This window comes from Entelurus aequoreus, linkage group LG02, assembly GCF_033978785.1.
Source record: "Entelurus aequoreus isolate RoL-2023_Sb linkage group LG02, RoL_Eaeq_v1.1, whole genome shotgun sequence".
Classification (NCBI taxonomy): domain Eukaryota; kingdom Metazoa; phylum Chordata; class Actinopteri; order Syngnathiformes; family Syngnathidae; genus Entelurus; species Entelurus aequoreus.
The window spans coordinates 45,115,611-45,132,500 of record NC_084732.1 but is presented as its reverse complement, the minus strand read 5'-3'; the positions used below and the strand labels follow the sequence as shown (position 1 = coordinate 45,132,500).

General features: G+C 40.0%; 1 protein-coding gene across 3 annotated transcripts in view; it reads left to right on the top strand.

Annotated features, from left to right (window-relative positions):
- Positions 1-16,890, top strand: part of rab27a (RAB27A, member RAS oncogene family) — a 29,608-nt gene that overhangs the window by 9,218 nt on the left and 3,500 nt on the right. For 2 of the 3 annotated variants that reach the window (XM_062027518.1, XM_062027512.1), the window contains exons 2-5: positions 9,983-10,151; positions 14,595-14,680; positions 14,770-14,873; positions 16,615-16,738. In XM_062027518.1, coding sequence (XP_061883502.1) covers positions 9,999-10,151; positions 14,595-14,680; positions 14,770-14,873; positions 16,615-16,738 — 467 coding nt within the window. In that variant the 5' untranslated portion in view covers positions 9,983-9,998. Of the gene's footprint in view, positions 1-3,851; positions 3,934-9,982; positions 10,152-14,594; positions 14,681-14,769; positions 14,874-16,614; positions 16,739-16,890 lie in introns of those variants that run through there. The other variant, XM_062027525.1, reaches the window with a different exon arrangement.

Here is a 16,890-nt window from a genome sequence, read left to right as displayed (position 1 = left end):
GGCAGCATGGTTGCACATTGGAGAGGAAATGTGTGTGTGTATTTTTGTGTCTCATCCCTGAGGCAACTCGTTACCTGTCAAGAAAATATGAATACAACGTGCGCGCAATAAACAAAATAAACTGCTGCGACTGTGACAAGACATTAGCGCGTATCTTCATGAGTATGAGCGTTGTAACACGTTTCATTAACCTTTCTTGAAGAAATATGTGTATTTTGCTGATAAACACAACATCTAAAAGAAACATCTGGTTAGCTTGAATTGCGCAAGGCGTATGTGTCAATCGAGACAAGTTGGTAATTGCAATAATGACCCAAGAGAGAACGACAGCAATTATTTGCTTCCAGTGAAGGACTACATCACACACAATAAATAAAATACTAATTACCCTGTTCGCGAGCTCTGATGTTCTAAGTTCATTCCGATTGGTGGAGTTTCCTAACGCAGCAGAAAGTTTGCCTCTTTGCTTCCTCCTCAGTGCCATGGAAGTGTTGCATACTTTTCTTTTTTTTCTCCATTTCACCATGTTACATAAATGTTGCCCTACTCTTCATTGTTATATTCACTTGCGATTACAATGTTATGGCATCTTCAAGTAGTTCTGGTTCACCTTGATGATTTTTTCTCAAGGATTTTGCTTGACTCTGTCACTTAGTGAGCTGTGTTAGTTAGTCTCACAAAAAATGACAGGAAACATGCACAAGAGTGTGTTGCGTCACTTTGATCCCATACTGTGGTTCTCGGGGACGGCGTGGCGAAGTTGGTAGAGTGGCTGTGCCAGCAATCGGAGGGTTGCTGGTTACTGGGGTTCAATCCCCACCTTCTACCATCCTAGTCACGTCCGTTGTGTCCTTGGGCAAGACACTTCACCCTTTGCCTCTGATGGCTGCTGGTTAGCGCCTTGCATGGCAGCTCCCGCCATCAGTGTGTGAATGTGTGTGTGAATGGGTAAATGTGGAAATACTGTCAAAGCGCTTTGAGTACCTTGAAGGTAGAAAACAGCTATACAAGTATAACCCATTTATCATTTATTCTCCCATGAGTGAGTCTCCATTGTAGTTAGTCCTTTATCACAGCTGATTCTTTTTTTAATTGTACTAGTGTGTGCAAGCCTTCACTAAGTTATACATAATTTTTGAATTGCAATTTCTGACCGAGGATTGGATAAAAAAGCATGGAAAACTGTCAAAGGCTGAACTCGTTGCAGTGGATTACAGTGAGGCAATTCGGATCCAATGAAGGTGAAGTAAAAAGCAACAAGGATGTGGTGAGATAAAGCCAGTGTTTTTCAATTATTTTGTGTTACGCCCCCCCTAGGAAGAAGAAAATATTTCGTTTCACTCTCCACCTTGACTATAAATAGTATGATTTGTCTGTAAAATTGTGATAAAAATACCTCTGCATAACATAGTAAGTTTATTAACATTAAAGGAAACAACACACCGGCCTTTCCTCGTCGCCCACCGAGGTCCCAGTGAAGCCAAGTGCTACATGCGCTTCGTCATATTCTGATACGGAATATGACAAAGGAGGGCCAGCCCCACTATTTGAGAAGGACTGGATTAAGCTACTTAGCTCATACTGTATGCTCGCTTGTATATACAAGAATGAACAATGTGCTTGTCACACAGCTGAAGTCAACTGATCAAAAGTTATACTGACAATTAGAAATGCATGATTGTGTCTCACCAGACATTCCTTAATTGATTATGGCATGTACTGTCCATGTACCATAAATTATTCACTTAAACTGCAAAAGGACATGGCGTTAACTGGAAGCAAACCATAATTGGTTAGCGGTTGTAATGTTCATTGCCAAATAGTGAAAAATCATTATGTGTAACAACTGCATTTTATAACCTGAATAATAATTTGGAGTGCTTGAAAGAGTGTTATTATTGTAAACAACAGTACAGCAAGGGTCTGATCTACTAAAGTTCTGCTTGTATTAAAACATGCAAACTTGATAGCGCACGCAAAGCGATCTACTAAGCTTGTGTGTAGAGGATTGAGTCTCTTAATTGAGCAAAATTGAGAGTGCAATCCATTTAGTGTACTTGCCTTCATTTATATGCAGAACATATGCTGATTATTAGAACACCCACAATACTTGGAGAAGAAGAGCCTAATGTAATCTTTTAGCACTCGCAATGTGATTTTTTTTTCAAAGCTAAAACTATTTTGAGTCTATATTGAGCACTTTTCAAATTTGTGTGGAGGCTGGCACAGTTACGCACAAATGGAAGTGTGAGAAAGGAGGGGATTGCGCTGCAAAGACAGACTATGGACAGAGAATCCTCCGTCTTACGTGTGCGTGTCAAAAGATTATGACTGTCAGAAATAAAAGATAATAGACATGTTGTCTACTCAGCAATGTAATTGTATAATCATATATGACTTAAGGCATTGACAAAGACTATTCAAATGATTTGTTTTGATGTCCACTAGCATTTTGCTGTTAGATTTATTTCATATAGGAGATGTATTATCAACAGTTATGGGCAGTATCAAGCTACATGTTGCGAAGGTACATAGCTTAACTACATTTCCCAATAGCTTGGTGATAGCTAAACTACTTTTTGAACAAGTAGAGATTCCTGTAGCTTAGCTATTTTTAGCCCCATGTAGCGAGGCAGCTTACATCATAGGTACAAGTTACAAAGAGAGAAAAATGACTGCAAATACAGCTAAAAAAAATACGGAGAAAATACAATGACCTGGGTGAATGAAAACATCCATACATACGGAGAAAACTCATGATGATGTAAGTGTTCATTTGATGAGTCACAATTGGCTAAGGTTAGGGCGAAACATTACAGACTGGCCAATCATAGGCAAAATAAGGCGGGTGATCGAAACCAGGAAGCAAAATCATATCAGACACATGACGACAAGGGAGTAGGCGACAGAGGGACGCTTCAAGCTGACGACTCAAAAAAATACTTGAAATTGGCAGAGGGATTCTATCCCGCAGATAAGTTTTTTCCTTTAGTGATTAAGACGACGTCCAGAAACCCCACAATAATGTGTGTCCTTAGCCATATTTACACAAACGTATGTGTGTATGTTTAGAGCAGGGGTCACCAACCTTTTTGAAACCAAGAGCTACTTCTTGGGTACTGATTAATGCGAAGGGCTACCAGTTTGATACACACTTAAATAAATTGCCAGAAATAGCCAATTTGCTCAATTTACCTTTAACGCTATGTTATTATTAATAATTAATGATATTTATCTTTGTGGAAACACTGATCATCTTAATGATTTCTCACAATAAATATATATAGAAACAGATAAATATCAATATGCAACACTTTATTTTTATATTTTCTCTAAGTGCACATTTTTCAAATTGAACATTTTCAAATGATCACTTCTAAGACAGTCTTGTGAAATCACAATATCCCATTTTAACTAGCTAGCCACTAACATTTTTTAACAAATCATGAATTACTTTGCACCATGTTTGTACAAATAACTCATGTAAAATACAAAAGTCAACTCTCAAATTTTTAAATAAATCATGTCACACTTTGAACTGGACATCAAATCTGTTATCTGTTTCTTTGTCAGTTAGTGAAGACCAAGTCTTTAAAATATTTTCTAGGATTTTCAAATTCTATTTGAGTTTTGTCTCTCTTAGAATTAAAAATGTCGAGCAAAGCGAGACCAGCTTGCTAGTAAATAAATACAATTTAAAAAATAGAGGCAGCTCACTGGTAAGTGCTGCTATTTGAGTTTTTTTTAGAACAGGCCAGCGGGCTACTCATCTGGTCCTTACGGGCTACCTTGTGCCCGCGGGCACCGCGTTGGTGACCCCTGGTTTAGAGAAAACAATGCCCAAAACCTTAGTTTTTAGTTGTTTACTCTGCAAACCAAAATCATAACTACTCTCTTCATCTAAAACGTCCACACAAATTTAGGAACACACAGGTGAGTTGAGATCATGAAAAGTTTAACAACACACTATTCTTTTTTTTTTGTCAAGCAATAGATAAATGCTGTTTTCTTACTGAAGGCAGAAAAAATGAATAACATTATCAGAATCAGAATCAGAATAGTTTTATTGCCATTGTTTGAGAACGGGTTCACAAACTAGGAATTTTTCTTGGTGCAATCGTGCAACATAAAACACATATAACACATATTTGGTAATAAAAAGAGCTGTAACTGAGCTATCAGATAGACTTAGAAGGAATTCAAGGAATTCAAGGAGCTGCTGTTAGGAGTTATTGTTCATGTGCCTGATGGCCGAGGGGAAAACACTGTTCAGGTGGCGGGAGGTGTGGGTCTGGATGGAGCGTAGTCTCCTGCCTGAGGGGAGAGGGGAGAATAGTTTGTGTCCAGGGTGAGAAGAGTCAGCTGTGATCCGACCCACACGCCTCCTGGTCCTGGAGGAGAACAAGTCCTGGAGGGATGGGAGCTTGCAGCCAATCACCTTCTCAGCAGCACGTACGATGCGCTGCAGTCGATGCTTATCCTGGACTGTGGCGCCGGGGAACCACACGGTGATGGAGGAGGTCAGGATGGACTCTATGATGTCTGAGTAAAACTGCACCAGCATCTCGGTCGGCACCTTAAGTTTCCTCAGCTGCCGCAGGAAGTACATCCTCTGCTGCGCCTTCTTGATGAGGGAGCTGATGGTCGGCTCCCACTTGAGGTCTTGGGTGATGGTGGTGCCCCAAAAACGGAAGGAGTCCACAATGAAGACAGGGGTGGAAGAGTCAATCAGGGTGAGGGGGGATGTTGGGGCTGTGACTTTCCTGAAGTCCATGATCATCGCCACTGTTTTCTGGGCATTCAGCTCTAGGTTGTTGAGGCTGCACCAGGACGCCAGCCGGTCCACCTCTCTCTTGTAGGCGGACTCATCGCCATCCGAGATGAACCCGATGAGGGTGGTGTCATCCACAAACTTGAGCAGTTTTACGGACTGGTGACTGGAGGTGCAGCAGTTTGTATACAGGGAGAAGAGCCAGGGGGATAGTACACAGCCCTGAGGAGTACCAGTGTTTGTGGTTCGACTGTCCGAGATAATCTTCCCCAGCCGCACGTGCTGTCTTCGGTCTGTCAGGAAGTCATTGATTCAACTGCAGAGGGAGTCGGGCACGCTGAGCTGGTAGAGCTTGTCTCGTAGCAGTCCAGGGAGGATGGTGTTGAAGGCAGAGCTGAAGTCCACAAACAGGATCCTAGCGTAGGTTCCTGGGGAGTCCAGATGCTCCAGGATGAAGTGGAGGGCCAGGTTCACTGCATCATCCACAGACCTGTTGGCTCTATAGGCGAACTGCAGTGGGTCCAGGAGGGGGGCGGTGATGTCCTTGAGGTGGGGCAGGACCAAGCGCTCAAAGGACTTCATGACCACAGACGTCAGCGCAACCGGCCTGTAGTCATTTAGTCCTGTGATCCGTGCTTTCTTGGGAACAGGGACAATGGTGGAGGTCTTAAAGCAGGACGGCACGCGGCATAGCTCCAGAGAGGTGTTAAAAATGTCAGTGAAGACAGGAGCCAGCTGATCCGCACAGTGTCTGAGAGTGAAGGGGGAGACACCATCCGGCCCGGGTGTTCCGCGTATTCAGATTCAAGAACTGCTGGCGTACATCCTCTTCTCGGATGGAGAGGGCCTTTACAGTCCTATGATGTTCTTGGAGTCCTGTGATGTCCTTGGAGTCCTTTGAGTCCTTTAACTCCTTTAATGAAGTGCTGCCATTGGTGGGGAGGGTGATGGTGGGGGGAGCAGGGCTTTGATGAGCTGAAGACCGTTCATGACGACAGTAATGTGTGTTGAGGCCCTGAATGGAGTCCGGTCATTCAGGGCCTGGGGGGTTTTGGGCTTATAGTTCGTGAGGGCCCTTAGCCCTCTCCAAACAGCCGCAGAATCATTGGAGCGGAACTGTTCTGGTAGACGGTTAGAGTACACAGATTTAGCTTTGTCCACTTTCCTGTTGAAGTGGTACTTCGCTTCTCTGCAGGTACTCCGGTCCCCGCTTCTCCATGCAGCCTCCTTCTTCTTGCGCAGCTGTCAGAGCTTGGGTGTGAACCAGGGCTTGTCGTTGTTATAACAAGCCCTGGTGCGCGTTGGAATGATTATATGGGTGGGCCAAAGAAAAGGCAAACTAAAATAAATATATTGGGTCCATTTGTACACTCTCAGTTACATCAACATTGATATTATACATGTGGGCCTGTAAATATAAATTCCGTTAAATGGGGGTCTGTAGCTTAATGCATGTCATACTGGGGTTCATATATGTTTATGTAGCTGTGATGTCGCAAGCTACTTTTGCCGTGTAGCTTGTAGTGTAACTTGCTACAATTCTCTGGGACGAGCTTCCCATGTACCTTAGCTACATTTAATCTAGAGTAACTTTTAGCTGAGCTTATTATGTTTTCCAAGTAGCTTGCCCATCACTGATTATCAGTCAGTATATGTGAAAAACTATCTTATAACATGCATTTTCATGCATTCTTGCATGCATTTCTGGCAGGCCGCCCTGGGCTGAATTGGTCCCTAAGCAGAAATGTATTTTTATGTAACTATGTGAAATGTATATTATACTTCTTTAATCAAACTTGAATTTAATTCGATGCATGTTTTATACTGAAACTAATTAATGTGACTTAAATTATATATAAAAAATAGTAGTTAGTATAATAATTATGGTGTGTGCCCACCTCCAAAAACATGCACCTGGGGATAGGTTGATTGGCAACACTAAATTGGCCCTTGTGTGTGAATGTGAGTGTGAATGTTGTCTGTCTATCTGTGTTGGCCCTGTGATGAGGTGGCGACTTGTCCAGGGTGTAAACCGCCTTCTGCCCGAGTGCAGCTGGGATAGGTTCCAGCACTCCTTGCGACCCCGAGAGGGACAAGCGGTAGAAAATGGATGGATGGATGGATTTTTTTGTGCAAAATAAAAATTGTAACATTATTAAAACATATATTTATAGACCTTGTTGCGACAGCATTCCTAGTGGTCGCTGAGAGGTGGGCATGGATTAGTTATAAATTTGAATGACATGCTATTCCTGATGAAATACTCTGAGATCCAGAGTGCAGTTGAGGTGATTTTAAAAAGGTTGTTGGTAAAGTAAGAAGATGTGATAAATGTTATGATCAAAATTGAAGTGTTCAACAAAGGTATGGCAAGTCCATTCCTTCCTTTCTCCTATTTCTTATTTCCTCCATGACAGGCGAATGGACACTGCCCAAATACTTCCTAAATTACGTTATGTCACAGCCATTCCCATGTCCAAGTGACGAGCACCTTCCCTGACCTGACAGACACCCCCTCTCACACACTGCACCAAAAAACCCTAATTCTGTCTCCTACAGACTTTGCTATCTCACCTCCGACTGCAGAATGGCTTCCCCCTCGAATTGCGAGGCCCTTTGGTCAACGTGTGCTGTGTTTAGAGCGGGGTGGCCCTGATTTCTTGATCATTCCAGGCACACCATCACAACACCGGCGCCTTCCTCAAGGGACCTTCTGTTTGCTAAAAATAGATTGTGTTGTCTAGATCGCACTTCTAAATGAAAGTGCGATGAAACAGCACAGGTTGGACCGCTGGAGCATATGATGTCATGAATGTGGAGGTGATTGAGTATCTCCATGGTGACAGTCAGTATACATGCAAAATCCTCATCTAAATAGGGTCATCTGCATATTGTACTTGTTATCAATTGCGCACGCAGGCTCACCCCGGATTTGCACATGCATAACGGCAGCTGAACGGCACAGCCACGGAAAGGGGCCACCGTCCGCAGTCTGGCAATCTCCTGTTCTGTTGCGGCTCTGTAAAGCAGCGAATAGCGTAGACTTTTACGAGATCTCGCAAAACCGCGGGTAATCAAGTGATAAGGGGAGTTGTAGTAAGGCGAACCACCAACACCAACAACTCCTCTGCTTTACCGGCCCCAGTATCAGCTTGCATTTGACACAAGCCCCCATACCCCTGTATAACTTCCCTGGATATGCCTATAAATTATGTTTTAATTTTGGACCTCCAGAATCAGCATGTTCTCATCCATTTGTGTCAACAAGGTGAAAATGTGTCTGAAAACCTTTGACAAGTTGAGTTCATGCCTGTCGCTGCCCAAAAGTGTAAAAATACGATCCGCCTTGAAAACTAAGTATTTTATTTTGAAAGTAAACCGGATAATTTATTTAGTTTTTTGTCCATAACTTCCTGTCCAACACTAGTAGATTTTTAGCTAACTTGTACAGATGTATTGCGGCGACCGGATAATACAGAAGCTTTGCGTATATTTAGCACAGGAATGCGTAACGCAGTGGTCGAAACTGAACACATTGACTTAGAAAAAAACGAAACGGGTTCTGCTGCAGTTAAGAATCCAGTGGAAATCCGGGCCCGCCCACTAGTAGTACTCGCAATTTTATAGTTTTCTTACGCTGTTTAGCACGTGGTATTTGGATCTTAGTTTAGCTCAGTATAACTGCGGGATTTTCGCACTGACAACTGAGCCAACATTTTAAACCTCATCCAGAGGTAAATAAAGCTGCTGTATGCTGACTACTAATAATACTTTAAATGTGTCCCCTGCATCTATTTACTTGTAGAGTTACTCAAATCTATATTAGAAGCTGGCCTACAGTCACAGCTGTTGATGCTTATGTTTGTTGACTCTGTTGGTTATTCAGTTTGGTAGACCAAACACACCATAAAAGTGTTAATTGAATTGCGGCGCTATATTGAGTATTTATGGAATGTTCCAAATAAGACTGTGACCAGTTTTCTGAACATAAGTCATTTGAAATCCCCTCAGTGAAATGTAGTTAATTTATTAAGCCAATATGAGATCACAATGTTGATTACATTATTGTAAAATATGCAACAGATTTTTGCAAAAGTTACATCATGGCTTGCAGTGGCTCAGTTGAATTATAAGTAAGTAAGTCATTAGATTAGGACCAAGCAATTGGTTCTTAGCATTCAAGAAGATTAAAGTGGCTCATTTCCCTGAATAGAAGCACGTTAAATAGAAAAATCTTAAAGTTTGTGCAGTGTAAAAGCACCTAATCTCTCAGCTGTACTTGAAAACAGCATTGGTGGTTAGATACTAGCGTATGGACACTCAGATGCGGGTATGAGCTGTTAGCATCATTGTGAGTGAGTTCATCATGAATCTTGGTTTCGCGAAAGGACTTTAAGCTGCCTTTGGCTCCAGATGAAAGGATCAATGGGGGTAACAGTGAAAGAATGTGAGGCTTGTTTGAATGCTCTTCCTGCACACTAGTCATATGATGCATCCGCGCCTTCTTTTGGCTGGAATTAGTTGACCATGTGAAGTGAAAAAATGGGCCGTTGAGTAAATCTAATTATTGTGCGTCCTTGTGGAGCCATGAGTACTATGTAGAGTACTTTCCATCATAAATGTAGTGAAGAGTATGTCTTACATGAAGCCTCTCTATGAAGATGTGCAATGTTCTTAATATGTAAATGTTTAATTTAATTGTGCAAAAACATATTTTTGCAGAATTGAGGGTATGCAAGAACATGGTTAGTGTGTATTTTTAGGCCTGGTCCAAAAAAGGCACCAAGACAAGTGGCCTATTTTAGCATTTATCAGTAGAAAGGAAATGCCCTCATTTTGTGACGGTCACAATGTCAAATGGAGACTAAAGCAATGAAGATGGGAGCCAAGTGTAGACGTTCAGCTTTACTTTAGGAGGTTTCACTAAAATGTTAGTGAATACGTCGTTCTAATAGCAGCGTTTATGCCCATGTTTGTCTCTACATGATGTGGTATGCTTTGGAACATGAGGCGTTCTGCTGGTTTAACTGTTATTCATTCCAGTCTTTTTACTGATAGGACTGATCTGTGTTTATACTACAGCTGTAACATGTTTTGTTATTAATGTTGTTATTTTATTTTTTGTAAGTAATTTTGGGCAAATGAAACAATATTCTGTATTTTTATTTTGTAACTTTTTTTAAAAAGTGTTCTATTTTGTGTGTGTTTTAGGAATCAAGCTCTCACTATGTCTGATGGAGAATATGATTACCTCATCAAGTTCTTAGCCCTGGGCGACTCTGGTGTGGGAAAGACCAGTTTTCTCTACCAATACACTGATGGCAAATTTAACTCTAAGTTCATCACCACTGTTGGAATTGACTTCAGAGAAAGACGAGTGGTAAGCTAGGGCTATTTTCCTCGGTAATGAAAGAATAAGCTAGGGCGCTTTTCCTCAGGAAGTCCATTTAAAATACTGCTGGGGTAGAGTTTATTAATATTTACTCTTTTTTATTACTTCGTGTTCTGTTGTTTGTTCCCTTTTTTGGACCAATGAGGGAGGCCATAAAACCAAATGTTGTTATGATTAACCCCCTCTTCCTGTTCAGTGTCTGTCTATCTAGCAATCTGGCCATCCACAGCTATCCATGGGACTCTTGTTATACATGCAGTACATTCCAACACACAAGTCAATTGGAGTACTGACTAATAATGTTTAACAGCAGGCGGCAACCTCCTACCATCAGCAAACACCTGAGTAGAACTAATATTTACTTTCTTAAACCCCTCCAATCCTTGAACTTCCACAATCAATCAATGACATGTCCATCATTTACCATCTTTTTAAATATGTTTTTTGGACCACTGTAATTTTTAATAACACTGACTGAAGTTCAACCCAAATTACATAAATGTTAACTCCAATAATTGTAAAGTTCAAGGTAACTAAGAGCAAAGAAACATAGGGCCTGATTTAATAAAAGTTTGTGTGTACTTAAATACGTGCAAACCTGATAGCACACGCAAAGCTGATCTACTAAACATGTGCAAAGGGGATTGCCTCTGTTAAGGTGTGCAATCCATTTTGTGTCTCTGTCTTATTAATATGCAAAATATATGCTGATCATCAAAACGGCCACAACACTGGGAGGAGAAGATGCAAATATAATTACTTAGCACGCACAATGTGATTTATCAACACTCATCACCGTTTAGCGAGCACTATTTAGTTTAGTTGTAGTTTAGTTTTCTTTAATTTGACACAACACTGGGAACCTCACCAGGCCCGGACACGAAAAGGATTGATATCTCCATCACCATCGCCACACACGGCTGCAGATGGCCTGACGAGAATCGTCCGTCCTACGTCTGTGTGTTAAAAATTTGGACGGACATTAATAAAAAATATTAGACATAATCATCTATTCAGCAACATATTTTATAATTTCATAGCTGCTGGTGGATTTAAGGGGCTGATTAAAACAGATTCAATTGATGCACTTTGGTGTCTGCTTACGTTTTTTTATATTGTTAATTTTTTGTATTCAGAAAATATATTATTGTAATATATCTCCCACATCAAATTACATCTTTTATTGTGCATTTTCTTGCGTTTGAGTTCAGATGCACGAATGCACTGGTGATGCGATCTACAGCCTCACGCACAGAATTAAGTGTGAATGTGTATATGTTTCTGTTGTATAAATTGCGATTCAGAAAAGGTGTTATAGATTATTAATGTGTGCTGCTGGTTCAAATCATCGCACACAGGTAGGAGCAAGATAACATGAATGTGCAGAAAAATTATGAAATAGCCACGTGCACATGGACAAATGTATTTAATCTGATCATCATTCGGATTAGAATGTTACTGTGTACATGGACCATGAAAAAATGATCTGGTTATGACGTGCAATTTCATGTGTCACACTTTAAATCGGAATACTTTATTTTGACATCCGCAGAACGTAACATAAACGGAAACTTCCACTGTAAACAAACATGGATTTGTGCATTTCTGCTTGTCCGATGTTATCGCGGTATTTATTTATCATTTTTATCACTCCATGATTACATCCCTGAGGCCGGTACATCACCACCGGGAATATGCTTTCCCAAGCCTGCTTGGGTCAGGCTTAATCGCCTTTGTACTGGCGTCGGCCTCTTCCGCTCAACTATGTGCAAATGGGGAATGGCTTCATCTGCGGCACGTGAGTGTGGTGCAGAGGAGCAGACTGCAGACCACATCATAACATCCTGTCCCATATACCGCCATCCTGATGTTAATCGTGGTCTGGCAGCTGTGGACGAGAGCTTGGTCAGCTGGCTGTTAAACACTTGCCCAGCTGTACAGTGGTTACACCTCTAATCAACATCTTTATCCAAACGAAGAAGAGGACATGCTGTTTTATTTTTTGCGCACGCTGCCTAGCGGGTAGTATATGCATCTTAGTAAACCAGGCCCTTAGTCTATCGCACGCAACACACCCAATAATAGTACACTTTATTTTATTTTTTGCACACGCTGTTTAGTGCAAGGTTTTTGGTTCTTAGGCCCAAAATGTAGTACACTGATCACATTTCAGCAACCAAGGAACAATGCTATAGAAACGAAACTTGGATGTATTTTAGAGTAGTCAGTGTTAGGGATGTGAATCTTACAACAACTTAGGGTTCAATTGGATTCCGATTCTTGGGGCGACAATTCAATTAAAAATGTATTCTCCGGTCAACACGATTCTGGATTCAAACCGTTTCTCGCAATTTATTATTTAGTACATAAATGATACAAAAAACTTTACAAAACAGGTTACAAGTTAAAAGCTCTTTTTGGCTGCTGATGTATGACATGAACATGGAGTTGGCCAATAAAATGTTTTTTTTTTTTTTTTAATCAATTCTTGAATATTTTGAATCAATTTAGAAATGTAATAAAAAAGAATCACGATTAAAATGTTAAAAAAAAATGACAGCTCGTATGATTGTATAGATTTCTATACACTGAGGATGACGCTGCTCACAGCCATTTTTGTCGAAATAGATGGCAACACAAGTGAGTAGCAAGATCATTTTGTCTTGCCTACAGCGTCTGCTAGTATAAAATGGAAGTGTTAAAGTGTATATTATGAAATATGTATTGTATCTGTTGTTTTATGTATTTGTGTAATGTATAATTTGTGGCAATGAGTGGTCTACTAAGCTTAGGCCTATAAAAAATATTGCTGGACGATATATTGTCCCACAAATTATACTGACAGCATTATTTTGGGACCAAATTAAGCACAAACAATATATAATATTAATAATGCGAGTAACCCTTTAAAGGCCTACTGAAACCCACTACTACCGACCACGCAGTCTGATAGTTTATATATCAATGATGAAATCTTAACATTGCAACACATGCCAATACGGCCGGGTTGACTTATAAAGTGCAATTTTAAATTTCCCGGGGAACTTCCGGTTCAAAACGCCTTTGGAGGATGACGTATGCGCGTGACGTAGCCAATTTAACAGAGGTATGGCTTCCCCATTGTGGCTAATAGAGTGTATATATGTCTTGTGTTTATTTACTGTTGTAGTCATTCCCAGCTGAATATCAGGTCCCACCCGCGCGATTCCAAACATTTGATTGCTTGCCCGTACGTGCGTGTCATGTACGTAACTTTGGTTAAATATATAAGCTTTATGAACCTTGGGTTAGGTGAACGGTTCTTTGGGCTGAGTGAGTGTGTGTGTTGTGCAGGTGTTTGAATTGTATTTGCGGGTTATATATACGGGATCCCGTCCATATTACCCGCTCGAGCTATAACTAGCTTGAGCTAGTAGCTAGTAGCTAGGCGCTAGCATAACAAACACCTAGGTGTTTTTATGTGGGATTAATTTGTGGCATATTAAATATAAGCCTGGTTGTGTTGTGGCTAATAGAGTATATATATGTCTTGTGTTTATTTACTGTTTTAGTCATTACCAGCTGAATATCAGGTCACCAACGGCTCTCACAGCATCTTCCCTATCTGAATCGCTTCCACTCCCCACTAGTCCTTCACTTGCACTTTCCTCATCCACAAATCTTTCATCCTCGCTCAAATTAATGGGGAAATCGTCGCTTTCTCGGTCCGAATCTCTCTCACTTCATGCGGCCATCATTGTAAACAATAGGGAACTTTGCGTATATGTTCAACTGACTACGTCACGCTACTTCCGGTAGGGGCAAGCCTTTTTTTATCAGATACCAAAAGTTGCGATCTTTATCGTCGTTGTTCTATACTAAATCCTTTCAGCAAAAATATGGCAATATCGCAAAATGATCAAGTATGACACATAGAATAGATCTGCTATCCCCGTTTAAATTTAAAAAATTCTTTTCAGTAGGCCTTTAAAACACAATAAATGTTTATTTCTAATTAGTATTTTTTACTATTGTAAATGGAATTTCAATGACTTTTAATTATCCTAAATAAGTAAACAATCAATCAATCTCTGTTAGCAAAAATTGCACTTCAATAAATATTGAACATACTGAAGTGCAGATTTTTCCCAGTTGGAAATGGTGGGTTGGGTGGTTTGTTAAGTCGTCTTTTTTTGCTGCCATCACTTTCGGCATACTGTGCTGATGAACTTATCTTTCTCATTTGGTTTGAAGCCCCAAAAAATATAAATATGATATAGTTCATTTGAAACTATGCTCAACCAAAACAAAACAGCCAGGCTCTTTGATACAATGGAGATGCTCGTCCGCTTTATGCTAGAGTGTAGCTCAGTGTACTTCATTAAACTGCACTCGTGACGGGAGATTGTGGCTTAATGGTGAAAAGTTAGCAGTAAACATGTCTTCTAACAGACGTACAATTCCACCGGTCCTGATGGCTCATCAGGTCGAAAACAAAAGATCCACATGCAGCTGTGGGACACGGCAGGACAGGAGAGGTGTGTCCCCCTAACACTTTTTCAGTTTTCATAATGGTAAATTACATTAAGTTGTCTTTCGATTATTACATCTTTTTTTCTATTGTCAGGTTTCGGAGTTTGACCACTGCCTTCTTTAGGGATGCCATGGGTTTCCTCCTGCTATTTGACCTCACCAATGAACAAAGTTTCCTCAATGTCCGGAACTGGATGAGTAGGTTGACACGCACATAATAAATTTAAATGCTAGTTAAAAATAAAAAAGTCTTTCCACATATATTCACCCTTACTTAAGAATAAACTGTGCTCAGTTTCCTATTTCCTTAAACTTATAAATACAAATGGAGAAACAACTACAAAGCTGAATGTTGCTGATGATCCTGTGTCACCTTTGTATATATATTCGTTTACAGTTTCCAGGTCTTTTTATTTACCGTATTTACATGTACCGCAGTACCTCAACTTACAAACATAATTGGTTCTGGGACAGAGCTCCTAACTCAAAACACTTGTATCTAAAAATTAGGGATGTCCGATAATGTTTTTTTGCCGATATCCGATATTCTGATATTGTCCAACTCTTTAATTACCGATACCGATATCAACCGATATCAACCGATACCGATATATACAGTCGTGGAATTAACACATTATTATGCCTAATTTGGACAACCAAGTATGGTGAAGATAAGGTCATTTAAAAAAAATAACAAATAAGATAAATAAATTAAAAACATTTTCTTGAATAAAAAAGAAAGTAAAACAATAGAAAAACAGTTACATAGAAACTAGTAATTAATGAAAATGAGTCAAATTAACTGTTAAAGGTTAGTACTATTAGTGGACCAGCAGCACGCACAATCATGTGTGCTTACGGACTGTATCCCTTGCAGACTGTATTGATATATATTGATATATAAAGGAACCAGAATATTAATAACAGAAAGAAACAACCCTTTTGTGTGAATGAGTGTAAATGGGGGAGGGAGGTTTTTTGGGTTGGTGCACTAATTGTAAGTGTATCTTGTGTTTTTTATGTTGATTTAATAAAAAATAAAAAAAAATAAACGATACCGATAATAAAAAACAGATACCGATAATTTCCGATATTACATTTTAAAGCATTTATCGGCATCGACATCTCTACTAAAAATCCACGTCTCCCATTTAAATTAATTGAAATCAATTGGTGCTGAGCCTCCCAAATTGTAATTTAACATGTAACATGCCTTTTGAAAAGAAAAAAATAACTTTTTTATAATTTTGTCAGAAAAAAATCAATAGAATGTTAATAACTAAACAATTACAGTAGTTTTATAGCTAGATAGATAGATAGATAGATAGATAGATAGTACTTTATTAATTCCTTCAGGAGAGTTCCCTCAGAAAAATAAAGAAATAATATATATTATGTTATAAAATAACATAATATGTTATAAAGTAACATAATAATAATGTACAGCATTTACCTTGGAGAGTGGATTTCTGCGGTATCTCCTTTGAGCTGCTTCTCCATATTTTCATCGATAAATGTTAGCAGTTTAGATATCATGCTAACATCCTTGGCTGGCATTAGATTCACTCTGCTTCAGTATGGTGCCGACTACTTATGCTACTCTCCAACTGCTTCATCAAGTTAGCTAGCTACATGCTCTGTCATGCTTCACGCTCTGTCACGCTTTTGATGATTTCTTTCTTTAATTCATTGGATATCGTCCACGTCTTCATAGCACTGTTTTTCACACTCACTTTCTTCCTTCCCATGCTTGAAAAACAAAGTTATGTCCATCTCTAGCTATAAGCTAATGCAAGTGAGAAAGACCAGATGTTTTGGTTCGAATCTCACGGGGTTCACCAAAGCATTTGCTACGCCAGAGCACCCATAAATTGAGGTGACACTGTAATCTAAGTGAGTCTACTATGTCACGCAAAGTAAATACTATTGTTTCTGTCAGGCCAGTTACAGGTTAATGCTTACTGCGAAAATCCAGACGTGATTCTGTGTGGCAACAAATGTGACCTGTCTGAACAGAGAGCCGTGAGGGAGGATGAAGCCCGAGACCTGGCAGAGAAGTACGGGTAGGTCTCTCATTCCCTCATTCGCACACAAAAACCTCTCCCAGGAACATTTGTCAAGGAGGCAGTGGCCAACATGTTTGCTAAAGTCAGTGAGAGAAGAACGTCAAACTCTATAGGCTCTCCTGGAAAAGTCAATATTTGTCCACATGTGT